The sequence below is a fragment of the Phoca vitulina genome, unplaced genomic scaffold, assembly GCF_004348235.1.
Source record: "Phoca vitulina isolate PV1807 unplaced genomic scaffold, GSC_HSeal_1.0 scaffold40, whole genome shotgun sequence".
Classification (NCBI taxonomy): Eukaryota; Metazoa; Chordata; class Mammalia; order Carnivora; family Phocidae; genus Phoca; species Phoca vitulina.
The window spans coordinates 24,628,764-24,644,881 of record NW_022589743.1 but is presented as its reverse complement, the minus strand read 5'-3'; the positions used below and the strand labels follow the sequence as shown (position 1 = coordinate 24,644,881).

Sequence of the window (16,118 nt, the reverse complement as noted above, 5' to 3'; positions counted from 1 at the left end):
GAAGCAGCCTTCCCGCCAAGCAGGGAGCCCGACACGGGGCTCGATCCCAGGACCCGGAATCATGACCCGAGCCGAAGGCAGACGCTCAACGACTGAGCCACCCAGGTGCCCCTTAAGGTTTTATTTTTAAGTAATTTCTATACCTACCCAAAGTGGGGCTTGAACTCAGACCCCTGAGATCGAGAGTCATATGCTCCACCAACTGAACCAGCCTGGCGCCCTGGATTTTGTCTTTTATTTTGATGTTAACTGTGTTCTCTTTTTGTCCAGTCTCTTGGGCCAGAATATAGCAGAGGGAACTGCTATTCCTCAGGATCAGAATGCTTAATTCCTGATAGAACTCTGTTTTTCTTTGAATACCTTTGTCTGGGTTTTGTCAAATTATCCTCCAAAAAGAAATAGATTTAAATTCTCATGAATAATGATGAGTATGTTACTTCCCTACAGCATTAATATTAGTACTGCACTATTTTTCTTGAGGCTTTTGTGTGTAGCACCTGGATAGTCTATTTAATCACTATCAAATCTGTATGTTTTATATATTCTTCAGTCACTTATCGAATATGTACTAAGTACCAACCACCATGCTAGGTAGGCCATTTAAAAATATTGAAAGGGGGTCGCCTGGGTGGCTCAGCCGTTAAGCGTCTGCCTTCGGCTCAGGTCATGATCCCAGGGTCCTGGGATCGAGCCCCACATCAGGCATCCCTGCTCCGCAGAAAGCCTGCTTCTCCCTCCCCCACTCCCCCTGCTTGTGTTCCCTCTGTCACTCTGTCAAATAAATAAATAAAATCTTTAAAAATAAAAAAATAAAAATATTGAAAGGAGGGCGCCTGGGTGGCTCAGTTGGTTGGGCGACTGCCTTCAGCTCAGGTCATGATCCTGGAGTCCCGGGATCGAGTCCCGTGTCGGGCTCCCTGCTCAATGGGGAGTCTCCTTCACCCTCTGACCGTCTCCCTTCTCATGCTCTTTCTCACTCTCTCTCTCTAAAATAAATAAATAAAATCTTTAAAAAAACATATTGAAAGGAAATAAGAACATCCAGATTATCTCTAAAAATGAAATCACTGTTTCATTTGGTTTGGGACTTTTTCTAAAGACTCATACTTGGTTCGGGGCCACTGCTGGTCTCTGTAGATGAGTTATTTAGAACTAGAACCCCTGGGAGTTAGGGACAGGGATCATGATTGAGTGTGGAATGACCATTTCCTTTATCTTCCCTCTCTTCTCTGTCTTCATTGCCATTGGGTGATTGCAGTAGCTTCTTAATTGGTCTCCTGGCCTCCACACATTTGACCCTGGCCAACTTCTCCCCCTGGCCCCCCCCCGGCCGCCAAAAAAAAAAAAAACCCTAAAATTTCTAAACAGTAGCTAGAATGTCCTTTCAAAAATGGAGGTTTGCTCATGTCACTTCTCTGTTCAACACTTTTCAGTAGTTTGATTGAAATCAGACTTTTTACTGAGGAGTACAACTTGACTTAGCCTATTTCTCCACACTCCCTCTTGCAGAATCACTTACCTGCTCATACCAGTCTACCACATACCACTCTTGGGACCACCACACATGCTGTTCCATTTACTTATGACACACAGACAAGACTCTACCTGCTCTAAAACCAACTATTTATTCAGCCTTCAGGTTTCAACTCAAGGATCTACTCCTCTGAGATCTCTAATGCCCCTGCTGTGGAAGTATAGAGCATCCTGTATGTCCCTCATCATGGCACTTTATTATTATGTCACCCACAGAGCAGGGATCATCTCTGTCTTTGTTCTTGGTTCGTGCAGTGTCCTGTACATAGAAGGTGGACAGTTAGTTTTCGTTGAATGAATAAATGACCTTAGCACCCTCACACTCCTGTCAACCCATTCACTTATAAGATGGGTTTGAGGTTGTGTGTGTGCCTTTGGAGAACTGTTTTTCTGGTTACCCTCCTGATCACCAAGTGGGAGCTTCAACCATTTCCTCTTCTCTCTCACTTTGTGCAGTGCACACAGGGTGTCCCAGCTCACCTACTTTTCGGGTGGATGGCCATGAGAGTTCCCAGGCGCTGAGAGAGATGAGTCAGAAAGAAGAGTCATTCAGAAAGTAGCCCAGTCAGAGCAACAGTGCTGCCCTTTGGCTGAACTTTCTCTCTTTCTCTGTATACCTTGACATGTCAGGCTGGTGGCACTTTTGAGCTGGTTGTTATAGATTGTCACACCACAGCACAGGGATTCATAAACCTTAATCTGGCACTTTCCCTCGATTACAGATTGTTTTGGGAAGTGTCCACGGGCCCTCTAGCCTACGTAAAAACTTTATTGGCTTTGGGTATGTTCTGTTTCCACTTGGTCACTTAGCCCCATAGTGGCATTGAAGGTGGAAATCCAGAGAGTCCCATTTATATTTATTTGTAGCCTTCGGGGCTTTTGAGTTCAAAAGCTTTTAGAACAGCACTCTTTTGGCATTTGGTGGGTTTTTGTTTGGTTTGGTTTGGTTTGGTTTGGTGCTATCATAGAATAGGATGGTGCTTACTCAAAAGCTGGCAAGAAAAGTTAGATTTAGTTAGAGTCATACATTTGTGGGCTTTTTAGAATTGGAAGGAACACTGTAGATTGGTGATTGCCCTCCTCCTCACTACCCTTCTTCACCTGTCAGCCCGTGGAATCATCGCTGTTTACAGTAGATGTGTGTGGTAACCCTCAAGTGTTGTACAGGTAGAAAAATTTTTTTGATACCCTAATGTTATAAATCTAGCGCAGGGATCAGCACACTTTTTCTGTAAAGGGCCAGATAGTAAATATTTTAGGCTTTTGGGCCACACACTCTACTGAGGCTACTCACCTTGCCTTTGTAGAGGTAGCGACAGACAAGATGTAAACAAGCTAGTGTGGCTGTGTTTCAACAGAACTTCACTTATGGATGCTGAAATTTACATTTCATATAATTTTTCTGTGTCATGAAATACTCTTTTGAGTTTTTTCACCCATTAAAACAATATAAAAAAACATTCTTAGCTCCCAGGCCATATAGAAACAGGTGACATGCTACCTGTTGACTCTTGGGCTGTAGTTTGCTGACCCCTGATCTAGCCCAGTGGTTCTTTTTTTTTTAAAGATTTTTATTTATTTATTTGACAGAGAGATAGAGAGCATAAGTAGGCAGAGAGGCAGTCAGAGGGAGAGGGAGAAGCAGACTCTCCACTGAGCAGGGACCCCGACGTGGGGCTCGATCCCAGGACCCTGGGATCATGACCTGAGCCGAAAGCAGCCGCTTAACCGACTGAGCCACCCAGGTGCCCCTAGCCCAGTGGTTCTTAAATCTGGCCGCCTTTTAGAATTACCTGGAGACCGGGCGCCTGGGTGGCTCAGTTGCTTAATCGGCTGCCTTCGGCTCAGGTCATGATCCCGGGGTCCTGGGATCGAGTCCCGCATCAGGCTCCCTGCTCCGCGGGGAGCCTGCTTCTCCCTCTCCCTCTGCCTGCCTCTCTGCCTACTTGTGCTCTCTATCTCTCTGTCAAATAAATAAATAAAATCTTTAAAAAAAAAAAAAAAAAAAAAGAATTACCTGGAGACCTTTTGAAAATGCTGATTTGCAGTCACCTTCCCCCTCCCTGAGGATTCTGATCCTGTAGGACTGGGGAATCTATTTTTTTTTTTTTTTATAAAAGCTCTTCTTGTGATGCAGACACACTCAGGGTTATGGAATTACCAATACTGATCTCGCTCAGCCTTCTCATTTTATAGTTGAAGAAATAGCCTTAGAAAGTTGATGTGACTTCCCAGTAGTTATATAGCAAATAAATGGCACAACCAGAATTTTACCCAGGTCTTCAATTCTAAGATCAGTGGTCTCTGTTCATGTCATTCTGTACTCATCCCTTTGCCCAGTAAACAAACAAACAATAAATGCAGGATAGTCACAAACTCGGGGTTCCTTCTTTTCCTTTGGTTTTTTTTTTTTTTTTCAATGAAAGGGAAACTTTATTGAGGCCCCAGGGCCTTGGGGCTCGGTCAGGAGGCCTCCCTGCAGGCAAAGGAGGGGCCTTATTTGACTTCCTTCTTGGGGCACAGGTTGTTGGTGTGGCTGCACTTCTTGCGGCAGGTGACAACGCGGGGGTGTAGGCGAGCAGAACACTCAACGGCGGATCATCTTGTTTCTGGGCCTGCTGATGGGGGGAAGGCTGGGTGTTGCCACCTTGCAGGCGAAGCACCAAGTGCAGGGTGGACTCTCTCTGTACGTTGTGGTCTGAGAGAGTGCGTCCATTGTCCAGCTGTTTGCCCGCAAAACTGAGATGCTGCTGGTCAGGCAGGATGCCCTCCTTGTCTTGGATTTTGGCTTGGATTTTTGACATTTTCAGTGGTGTCACTGGGCTCGGCCTCGAGTGTGATGGTCTTTCCCACTAGGGTCTTCACAAAGATCTGCATCTTTTCCGTCTGCCGCAAGGCACTTCCACCAAACCGCTCCGCCACCTCATTGAAGAGATAGAGCGGGGTTCCTTCTTGAAGACTTAGTGCCAGTTTCCTCCTGAGAGCCAGCTGGGTACTCTTAAGTTCTGCTGTCCCTCTGCTTGTTGGCTGGGTTTTCTGGAACTGACTGCTGATTTGACATTTAGCCTAATTTCCCTCCGGTCTGCTGGCTTTAAAAAGAGATAATGAAGTAATAGCAAGTAAATTGCTTTAACGTTAAGACTTTGTTGAGGCAGCACTAAGCTGCAGTGTGAGGATGAGAGCCGTTGTTTCAAGGGGTGCATTTCTTGGAAGAGGTGGTTTTAAGAGGCATGTTTTACACTTGAGTTCACATGGCTCAGATCCAGCTGTCTAAGTAGGACATCTCAGCATGGAACTTGTGCTTAATTAGAACTAATTGAGCTGTCATTTTGCCCAGAACAGTTCAGGGGCGGAGAAACTAAAGGTGAGAAGTAATCACTGTCCCTACTCTACCTCAGCCTTGGTTTGGTCCAAGTAAGAAATGGAAGGATTGATTTTGATTTGCTCTGTCTTCAATGAGGCATTTGAGTCATGCTATTTGGCTTGCCTGTATTTCTTTCTTTATGTCTATCCTGGAAGGAGGAATACTGAAAGTCTAATGAACAATTATTTATTTATTTATTTATTTATTTATTTAATTTGAGACAGAGAGCGCGCGCGCACTCACACACAAGCAGGGGTAGGGAGGCGCAGAGGGAGAGGAAGAAGTAGACTCTCTGCTGAGCAGGGAGCCCGATGTGGGGCTGGATCCCAGGACCCCAAGATCATGACCCGAGCCAAAGGCAGACGTTTAACCGACTGAGCCCCCTGGGCGCCCCCACCATGAATAATTTTTACCTTTACCAGATGATAGTTCCATTACTAACTTACTGATAGGTTTCCACATTTGTATGCCAGGTCCCCCTTCTTCACTTTCTTTATCATCTCCTTAGATCTTACCTCCTCCAAAGACTTTCCTTCCTAAGGGATAGTAACAAGGGAAACAGAGTGCCTCTTGACACCTTCATAGCCAGTAGGCCTTAGGATTTGGAGCATAAATGGGGAGTTGGCAAGTTTTGGAATATTATTTGTCTTTTGTTCTTGGACTACAGGTTCCTTGGCAGTGGGGACCCTGCCTTGTTGGTTTGTTCTTTTTTTTTTTTTTTTTTAATTTTTTTTATTGTTATGTTAATCCCCATACATTACATCATTAGTTTTAGATATAGTGTTCCATGATTCATTGTTTGTGCATAACACCCAGTGCTCCATGCAGAACGTGCCCTCCTCAATACCCATCACCAGGCTAACCCATGTTGGTTTGTTCTTGATCGTGCCTGGCATAGCAGCAGCACAGGGATGAAAGTGGACAGCACAGCATCACCTCTGTGCTCACGTTTTCCTGCACCCTGTGAGCTTAGTGCTTTAGGGAGACAGTAAATGGGCTTTAATTGCATGCTCTGAAAGTCCTGAACATTTGCTAACAGGTACCATTGAAATTTGGGTTTCTACCTATGTTGGCTCCTATCTAAGAGGATAGAGCCCCCTATTTAAAACATTACAAGGTTTTTTTGGTTTTTGGTTTTAAATACCTGGCATATCTATAGAAGTGCTCCAGATGGATAAATTAAGAGAATGATAATTTATGTTCTCCACAATACTGTAAAAATGCACACTGGAATTTCTTTTAATACCGAGTACTCTTACTATCTTTAAAATAATTCACTTCTCAGAAATTCAGTTTTCCACACAGCTATTCAGAAGGAGGAGCAACTATTTAGGAATTGAAATTGGGCATATTTCAGAATTCTTACCTCCTGTGTTGTATTGCTGCCTCTGAACAGCTTCTCTCTCCTTCCTTGCTCCATAGTTCACAAAGCATTTAGGCAGTTCTGAGTGACAGTTACCACGGCTTGCATAAAACATTTATTCCTCAAAATGCTTTAGTTTGTATTATTTCATTTTATTCTTTCAGCTCTGAGGTAGGTGGTGTCAGTGGGTGGAAATTCTGTTTTATAGTTGAGGAACAACCCAAACCATTTCACTCATAATTCCGTAGTTAATGGCAGGACAGACTTTATTGTGAGGGTCCAGAGACCTACCCATCCAGCCACTGCCATTAATGTCTCTTTCGGTCATTGCTTTTAGATGGTTTATAAAAGGCCCAGGAGTCCATAGTGAATTGGTTTTGGACTTGAACTGAAGAGACAAGAGCCCTTTAATAATTCTATTGTTGCCTGTCAGGGTATACCCAAGAAGCATTTTTAGTTTTTGGTGAACCATATGGAAATATGTGAGGAAGATCTGGAGGCAGATAGTCTCACATTCAAAGAGTAACATTTCTTTCTGTACCTGAGTGAGACCATCTGAGTATATTGTTAAGAATCAAAAAGTTGCCAAAATGGAAGCCAGTACAGGGTGATGTGTTGGAGAGGGAGGAAGCTCAGACTAAGACTTTCCTACTGTGGACTTGGTATCAGTTGTTTTCCAAAAATTGTGCTGGAGTGTTACATGCAGCGTTGCTTAGGTCCATTTGGTCAATGTGTAACAAATCTATTTCCTCAATATAACATGCCTTACCTCTCTCTAGAATGCATCTTCATTTTTAGCTGTTTTCTGACTTGAAGTATTATTGGTGACGATAAAGAGAAACTGTGTTTAGGGTGACAGATACTTTCAGACTAAAAATAAAGCAGTGGCTCTCACTAACCAAGGTCAGGGAGAATGTGTGTACAGTTTGAAAAAGTTCCCTAAGATTCCCTTCACTCTGACTAGTTGAAAAACAATGCATTGAAATCTACTTTCTGCTAAATACAGTTGAAAATAACAGTGGCAAGTATGAATTGAGGTAGTTACATGGGCTTCATCTGCTACCCTAAACGAAGGGTGTTTGGGAAGTATAGATAGAACCACAGTATTTTTTTTTAAAGATTTTATTTATTTATGTATTTAGACAGAGAGTGAGCTTGAGTCGGGTGATGGGGTGTGGGGGGACAGAGGGAGAGGGAGAGAAAGATTCTCCAGCAGACTCCAGGCTGAGTGCAGAGCCCAGTGCAGGACTCGATCCCACGACCATGAGATCATGACCTGAGCTGAAATCAAGAGTCAGACGCCCAGCCAGCTGAGCCACCCAGGTGCCCCGATAGAACCACAGTACTACAAAGCTTCTTGGTGCTCTTAATTTTAATCCAGGAGGTATTGTAGCTCATACAGTATGAGTTTCCTACCTCATTGAGAAACTTAAAAAGTAGACCTGAAGTGCTTTTTAGTTACTCTTATTCCCTCATCATCCCTTCCGTTATGAATAATCTAATCAGTTCTCTTCCTGAGATACTTGCAGTACAAAGGAAGAAAAACTTTTCTTTGGAACCAGAAGACCTGGGTTCAAGTTCTAACTCTGCCATTTGCTGGTTTAAGTTGCTTAAATTTTCTGAGCTGCCTTGGGGCTTGGGAAATGGTAATTGGCTTGAATGAGATGAGTTAATATCATTCTTTGCCTACCAAAGTACCCTGTATGTATAAATATAACCAGCATTCCTCCTGATTATGGGTGGGTTAACTAGTCATGATTGATAGCTGTGGGAAAAGGGATAATTAAGTTAAAATTTAAGAATAGAGAGAGAGTACATACATTTTACCTTTTTATTTTTTATTTTGTTATTTTTTTTACATTTTTACTTTTTTATCTTGAAATAATTTTATATCTGTAGAAAAGTTGTAAGAATAATCCGAGGAATTCTGTATATCCTTCCCTCAAATTCTTCAGTTGTTAACATTTTACCACTTGCTTTGTCATTCATTGGGGAAGAATGTTCAGCTAACAGCTGAGTGTTTACAACATGTCAAGCATGTTTTTACTTGCCTTATGTCATACACCAATCCACTAACATATAGGTACTGTTATCTCCAGTGTGTAGAAAAAAAAACTTAGGGGTGCTTGGGTGGCTCAGTTGGTTAAGCGACTGCTTTTGGCTCAGGTCATGATCGTGGAGTCCCGGGATTGAGTCCTACATCAGCAGGGGGTCTACTTCTCCCTCTGCCTGCCGCTCCCCCCTCTCATGTGCTCTCTCTCTGTTTCTCATTCTTTCTCTCTCAAATAAATAAATAAAATCTTAAAAAAAAAAAGAAAGAAAAACTTAGAGAGGTTAGATAAGTTGCCTGAGATTCCACAGCAGGTAAATGGCAGAGGTTGGATAGGAAAGTCCATGTTTTTCACCACCTTCCTCTACTAGTGGATCTGGAGATTTGCATTCTAGCCCAGGTTTTGCCACTAACAGTGGTATGGTCACTGGCAGTTTATTTCACAGCAGTTCCTTTGTTTTCCAGCAGTTTCCCTTCTTTTCATGGAACCCAATGTCCCTGGTCCTGACTCACCTCACTGTAGAGACAGGTTACCATCAATGAAGTATCTTGAGCTTTTTAGCTATATAAATCAATGCTTGATCTAGTATTGCTGATTAAGTATAATTTGTTTAAGCAAAAATAACTACAGTTTGTGTGCAGAGTTTGCTGTTGAAGTTATGGTGAGGTGTGAGTACACTCCTTTACCCACACCGAGCTTCCATATGAAATAGATGGAGCTGTCATGATTTGATTGGTGTTCTCTTTTGCAAAAGGATAAACCAGCAGAGTTTTTCCTGTTAGGCAAAGTATCCAGGGGTGCTGGACTATTCCTTGCTCTGAGCACTGCCCTGAGATCAAGATTATTGATCCTTCTTTCTGTTTGGCTACTGGGCCGTGAGCATTTTGGTTCTAGGAGACCGGGGAAGATGACAACAAGGTTTGGTCTTTAGATTATTTGCACTTTCTTTGAGTTGAATTTCCTCCCCCACCCTTGATTTGATCAGAGGAATCTTTCCCCTCGGTTTTGATAGAAGTAGATTTTGTGGAACCTTGAACTGAAGATTGTAAATTTGGTAGCTTGTGGGCCAGATGTGGCTGGCAAATATGTGTTTTTGGCTTGCCTAATGTCTTAAACTTTTTCCATTAGTAGCCAACATTTAAAAGCCAGAGGTTTTCACATAAAAACCTAGCTTTCAGCTTTTCTTTAAAAGGAGAGAAAATAAAAGGAAAGAGATGATGATCCTGGGCCTACAAAGAGCAGAAATGGAGTGGAACAGCCGTTGAGCGCTACTGTCCCCAGTAACCTATTTTGTACCTGGCTCCTGTAGACACTTGAATTTTCAGCTCTAGATCTAGAACTTGAATTTTTGTTTTAAAAGCTGGAGAAGTACAATTGGATGAGTTAGTGTTGTTAGCTTATCCGTGGTTACAAGAGTCCTGCTTTCTTGGATAGGTAGAAAAATAGCTTATAAATACGATTAGGGACTTACAAGATCAGAGTATTTTCCCTTTGTCATTGTTTAATTTCCATCATTGTGGGCCAGAGTGACTCCTAGATCTGAGCGCTTTGGTCATGCCTTCATTGCCTGCACACAGGCACCGCTGCCAGCAGAGGGTGCTGTCCACTCACTGAGCCTGCTGTCATGGTGGCTCAGCTGATCCGCAGCTGTTGGGCATGTGCCCTGGGTCTGTGTGAGGCTTTGGGCATGTTCATTTGGTTCCCATCCCTAGTGCCCACCCCTTAGACCCTGGCCAGGTTATTGTGTCACTAGGGACTCTGTTCAGTAACAGGAAACTGGGGAAAGTTTAATTGTTTTCTCCTCTCTCTTTTTCCCATGCAGCTGAACAAAAGGTTCATCCTCAGTTTTCTCCATGCCCATGGGAAGCTGTTTACCCGGATTGGGTAAGTGTGCAGGATGTTTATTTTATTTTCCTACATTACAAGTCATTTTGGAATTTAATATTGTTAGCAACTAGACTGTGTTTGTAACTGAGGGCACAGGGTGTGAATTCTTAGAGGCCTCCACCTTCTCTTCACTCACTCTGCTCATGAAGTTTGGGAAATATTATTCTGCATCCATCTGTCTCTTCTTTCTCTATCTTTACTAAAGCCCCTTTTAAACATCCAACCCCCACCTCTAATCCCTCTGATTTCTCTTTCCTCTGCCTTCCAGCTCAGCCCCTAGTGAGCTCCTTAAGGAAGTCATACTCAGTCTCTAGGTACAGCTGTCAGGGGTCCTCCTTGGGGAGAATGCTGTCCACTAATTTTCCCTTAAAGAGAAGAGTAACATTTTCTTTCCTCTAACATTTTCTCTTCCTTCTGAACCATACCCCTTTCTTCTCTGCTCAGGTTTGTGCGCCATATTGCTGATCTCCATAAATGCTAAGACTTTTCTTTGGTTTCCCCATCCGCCATGGATTTACATGTAAATATCAGGGAAGATGGTGTGTGCAAAACCCTGTTACTTCATCCATTAAATCCCTGGAAAGACATCATGTTTTGAGTATTCCTTTCGTGGATCAGAATTTTTCCTCACTGTATAAAACTAGTGATCCTAAAGCCTGATGAATGCCTGCACACCAGACTAGAGGTATGCTGAGTGCCTCTGTAGTCTAGGAGACAAGTAAGTGGCAGCACTCTCTGATGGGTCTTTGTCTGCGTTTTCATATTTCCTGAGTTGGAGGTTTTATTATGAGCTACCCTTTGAGGTATATCTTTTGGATCCCCCATTATTGTCAGTGTTTCCCTCACTTTCTGCCATAGCCTTCTGAGTTTATCTGTAATGCTCTAGAAGGTTTCCTTAGTGGGAGAAGCAGAAAGGTTTTGTCTTGCTTCAAGAAACACTGAAAAAACATGGTGAACTAGAAAGTGTGCTTGTTACATACTCATTTGTCATCAACCTGGGCAAAAGTGACAGTGATGGCCAGCACAAGGGTAGTCTTGATTTTGAAATCACTAGGGAAACTTGGAGTAGTGCCAACAGATGCATCTCTATTGGGAGAACTAAGTGTAAAGTAATTCACTTGGGAAGAGGAAATCAGGTGTGTCAGTAGCCTCCCCCCCCCCCCCCCCCCCCCCCCCCCCCGCGCAATAGGCTCTACCCTGGCAGGAGTTTTTGCTCGACGCTGTTGTATCCCCAGCGCCTAGCATACAGTAGGTACTCAGGAAATACTTGCTGTATGAATGAATAAATCATTACAAGAAATGGACAGATTGTCAAAGACTAGAGAGAAGGATCTAGTATTCTAGTAGGTTATAGTAGACCCAGGCCAATCACTAGTGAGGCGTGTAAAGCTGCAGCTACAAGGTGGACAAGATGATATCAAGGTCATTTCATAAAATAACGCATCACAGCAGGAAATACAATTATGCTGCACTTAAAATATGGCTCCTTTTTATTATCTTTTTTCTCATTTTAAAAATCTTTCTGACTACCTTACTACCTTTCCATTCTGTATTTCTCTCCTTTTTTTCCTTTTCCTGTGTTTGTTCTTTAAATTTTCATGTACCGTGGTCTTATGAGTCAGTATTTCTCAACCTTTGTACCATTGATATTTTGAGCCTTATAATTCTTTGTTGTTGGAGTCTGTCCTGTGTGTTGTAGGATTTTAACAGCCTCCAGGCTTCTCCCCACTATGTGCCAGTGGTACCTCTGCCTCTCCTCACCAGTCGTGACTATTACAGATGTCGCCAGACATGCCAGATGTTCCCTGGGGGGCAGAATTGCTCCTGGCTGGAAACCGCTATTCTGTTAGAGATTTGGGGAGCTAAAGAAGTTCTAAATCTTGGTCTAGAATGTAGGAATATTTAAGATATATTTTTGTCAGGTCTAAGTATTAGGTAGAATCTTACTTTTGTTCCCCTTAAAAATCCTTATAGTTAGATACATATATTTTGGAGGAACTTGGGGAAAGAACCATAATAATGATTAAAAAGCTAGAAAATTATTTCTGAGAGAAAAAATTAATGTTAACAGAATTAAAGTAAGAGGCACCTGGCTGGCTCAGTTGGTGGAGCATGTGACTCTTGATCTCAGGGTTGTGGGTTCGAGCCCCACATTGGGTGTAGAGATTGCTTAAAAATAAAATCTTAAAAAACACACGCAAAAAGTTAAGGTAAAAAAAAAAGTCTATTTAGAGACAGCTGTGGGGTACCTTGTGTTTAAATATAAAAGAGTCATAACCGGATAGTTTTGATTTCTATGGGATGACAGCAAGAGAAAATAGGCTTATGTTGCAGCTGAAGAGATTTGGGTTAGGTGTAAGTAAATTTCACAGAGGGAAGATGTTTGGGAATTTTCTTCTCTGGAAGTCTTTAAAAAAGAATAGATTATCTCATTTGTCAGAGGTGGTTTGCTGTGGTCCAGATTATTTTTCAGGACCTCTTCCATTCCTGCATATAACATATTCTGTTGGCAAAAAGATAAGGCCAGTCTATGTTCATCTTCATAAAAAATGAGTTACAGTTACGTTCACATGAGGAAAATATATGTAAATTCTAGGCACTCCAGCCCCTTGATGAGTATTCTTGTGCTCTCCTGGAAGGAAAAGAATTGAGCCCCATATTTATTCTGGAAGGCAGAAACAGCAGTAACTTCTACTGGGGGTAAAAAAAAGCATAGTAGTCTGTAAGACTAGAAAAGGAGTGAGCCCAAGCCACACACAACAACATGGACTCTTGCCTAATTACCAAGAAGATGTGAAATGTGGGAGGCGTTGAAAACGAATTAAGAGTGAGGAGATTGTAATGGGGAGCAGCTGAAGACACATCCACTGTCCTGCCTGCCTTTTGAGAAAAGCCCTGGGTTGCTTTGCTCTCCGGGCCTGTGTCTTCTCTGTGCTAGGTGTTCCAAATCGCATCTGTATCAGCTTGAATGCCAATTGTCTGCAACACGAGTCTCCCTCCTCTGTGTCCAGGGAAAAAGAGATTCAGAGCATTAGGTGGAATCAAGTGCCCAAGGGAAAAGTTTTGTTTTCACCACTGACTAATTACAAGACCTCGAGAGGGAACAAGTCAAAGTCTCTTTGGGCTTCAGTTTCCTTATCAGCAGTTTAAATAGATGATGTCCAAAGTCCATTCCAGTCCTTATGTTCTGTAGCACCATGATTTTTTTTTTCTCTCATCTCTATCCTGTCCCATGGCTTAGTTTTGTTTGTTTTTGTTTTGCTACTGGATTGCTCCTATCTTGTCCAGTTTTTAAAAATTAAGAAGTTGAAAAAAGTTAGGAAGCGTGATTGTTTTCTGCAGAGAATGTCATCTAGCCCAGCTGCGTTCCTCAGCATCTGAGAGGTTGGGTGCTGTCCCGTTAGTCACTGTCTGAGTCACTCCCAATTTAGGTCCCAGTGTTGTCTGAAAGACTGGTTTCTTGAAACTGCCATTCAAATGAGACAAGGTGTCTCTAGAGATCACTTCGGAAAGCAGTCACTTAAGTCTGCAAAATGCTTATCCTGAAAATGATTGTATCTTCTGCAGTTTTTAAGGATAGGGACAGAATCTTCTCAGGCTCAGGAAGAGGATTCAGTCAGGGATCCCATATGGCTCCTGACAGACACTTGCTTTCCTGGTGAGAGGCAGATCAGACCTGCGCCTGGACTCCACTGAGAGAGGTTGGGAAGCCGGCAGCCTGGAGACTTTTGATTTGTGACAAATAGAATAATTTTGCTTCCCGTTATTGCGTTGGTTAAAGTTACCGCTTTAGTTTTTACTTGCTTGCTTAGTCACGCTATTTGCACAGCTTCAAGGTCTCTTGGAATTCAAAGACTGATATATTTATTTTGGTCTTTGAGTTGTGAAAAATGCAATGTTTATGTCTTGATTTATTTTTAAAATTATAAATGTTTTATATACAAAAGCCAGACGTATTCATTGTAGGGAAAAATCTATTTACTGCACACAGTGCTCATTGTAAAATATTAAGAAAACCCAGCAAAAGAAGAAATAAAAAATTGCCCATCTTCTCACTATCCAGAGATAACTCTCCACCCTTAACACTTGGTGTATATTTTTATCTTTTTTTCTATACATATCACACATTTATTTTTTTACAAATATGCGTAACAAGGGACATTCAACTATTTTAAAAGTGTATTCATTTAATATATATTGAACTTTCCCCCACATGATTAAAAATCTAATACAACTTTTTTTTTTTTAAGATTTTATTTATTTATCTGACAGAGAGAGCGAGAGAGGGAACACAAGCAGGGGCAGTGGGAGAGGGAGAAGCAGACTTCCCACTGAGCAGGGAGCCCGATGCAGGGCTCGATCCCAGGACCCTGGGATCATGACCTGAGCCGAAGGCAGCCGCTTAACGACTGAGCCACCCAGGCGCCCCTCTAATACAACTTTTAAAAAAAAGAATTTGAGCACTGGGTGTTAATATGTTCTGATCTAACTGATGAATCACTAAATTCTACCTCTGAAACTAATAATATGCTATATGTTAATTAAATTGAATTTAAATAAAAAATTAAAAAATAGAATTCAATTATATGGATGTGCCGTCTTAATGATCTGCTGTTGTTGGGCATTTTAGGCTGTTTCCAATTTTTTGCTGTTATAAATTACCATCTTTTTATGCTCTCTCTCCTCCTTTGCTGCTACTGCTGTTGCTGCTTTTTATAATTTTATAAAACTTCAAACATAAGTTGTACATTGTATTTCCATTTCAGTATAATTTTTATCCTGTAATATCGGGTGGAGCAAAGAGAAAGACATAAAACTACTTACAGGTGGTTTGAGGCCCAAATCAGCATTTTAGTAACAAAACTGGGAAGCAGAAACCCCGCTATTGAGCTCTGAGGAAGGATCTGTTATCTCTGCGTCCCTCAGTTACTGCCTAACAAAGCTGCTTTAGTCTGAGTGGATTCATCTTCCCTCATATCTCAGAGTTGAAGTTACTCTAACCGATATCCTTATGTATTTGAGGGGTTTTTTTTGTTGTTATAGTTATGTGTTGTACTAGTTGAAAGGCAAAGGGAGGATCTTTTTTTTTGTTGTTATTAAAAAAAAAGAGAGAGAGATGTGGATATTTGACCTGGTGCTCATTTGAGACTTCAATCTGACCTAGGGAGTTAATGGATCTGTTTCAATTCCCATCCCAGGGAAGAGGCTTCCTCAGACACAGCTTCGAAGCAGGACTGTCCCACGTGACACCTCTGTCCTGTCATTCTGTGCTGGCTCTCTACTGCCTTTCAACACGGAGACACATGGCTCTGAAACTTGCCCACTGTGGCTGCTTTTCAAGCAGAGTGAACACTGCTATTCTCGTAATGAGAAGTGCTAGCCCCCCTCCCCACCTCCGACCAGAAAGAGTGCTGCACAGTGTCAAGATTTAAAATGAAACCTTTGTTATAGCCCATGGGGAAAAATGGATCCATTCCAGCCCCAAACATATCACTCTCTGCCATTCCAAACCTACCAAGAGTTTTAATGGTTCTGAATTGGAAGGAAAAACAAGGTTCTTTTTTTTTTTTTCCTTTTTTTTTCCGGGGGGGGGGGGGGCACTTGAAATGGCATGTTGGGGAAAAAAGCAAATACATGGCATGTTTTGTGCCAATGAAAATGAGGACAGCTCAGCAGAGAAGGGAACTGGAATATAAACTGTAATTGACCCATAGCTGTGGCATGACTCCTGGGTACTAGAAGGTCAGTAATAGGAGTTGCCATCCAAGGGTAAGGAATGAAGATTGCTAAGATGCCAGAAAGCTCTGAAGTTTTTTTCCTAACACGGGGAGGGTATTACTCAGTGGCGAAAGGGCCAAGGTTCAGGTGAAACCAGAAGCACCTTTCTCTAGGACTTGAAACTGTTTTGTATCTTTTGAGA

The 16,118-nt window shown here is 42.2% G+C and overlaps 1 protein-coding gene and 1 pseudogene across 3 annotated transcripts in view; one reads left to right on the top strand and one right to left on the bottom strand.

Moving 5' to 3' along the window:
* The window catches only part of SMG6 (SMG6 nonsense mediated mRNA decay factor), a 230,580-nt gene that overhangs the window by 38,051 nt on the left and 176,411 nt on the right, over nucleotides 1-16,118 (top strand). For 2 of the 3 annotated variants that reach the window (XM_032429307.1, XM_032429306.1), the window contains exon 9: nucleotides 10,134-10,195. In XM_032429307.1, coding sequence (XP_032285198.1) covers nucleotides 10,134-10,195 — 62 coding nt within the window. Of the gene's footprint in view, nucleotides 1-10,133; nucleotides 10,196-10,553; nucleotides 10,917-16,118 lie in introns of those variants that run through there. The other variant, XM_032429308.1, reaches the window with a different exon arrangement.
* Nucleotides 3,821-4,549, bottom strand: LOC116647741 (annotated as a pseudogene).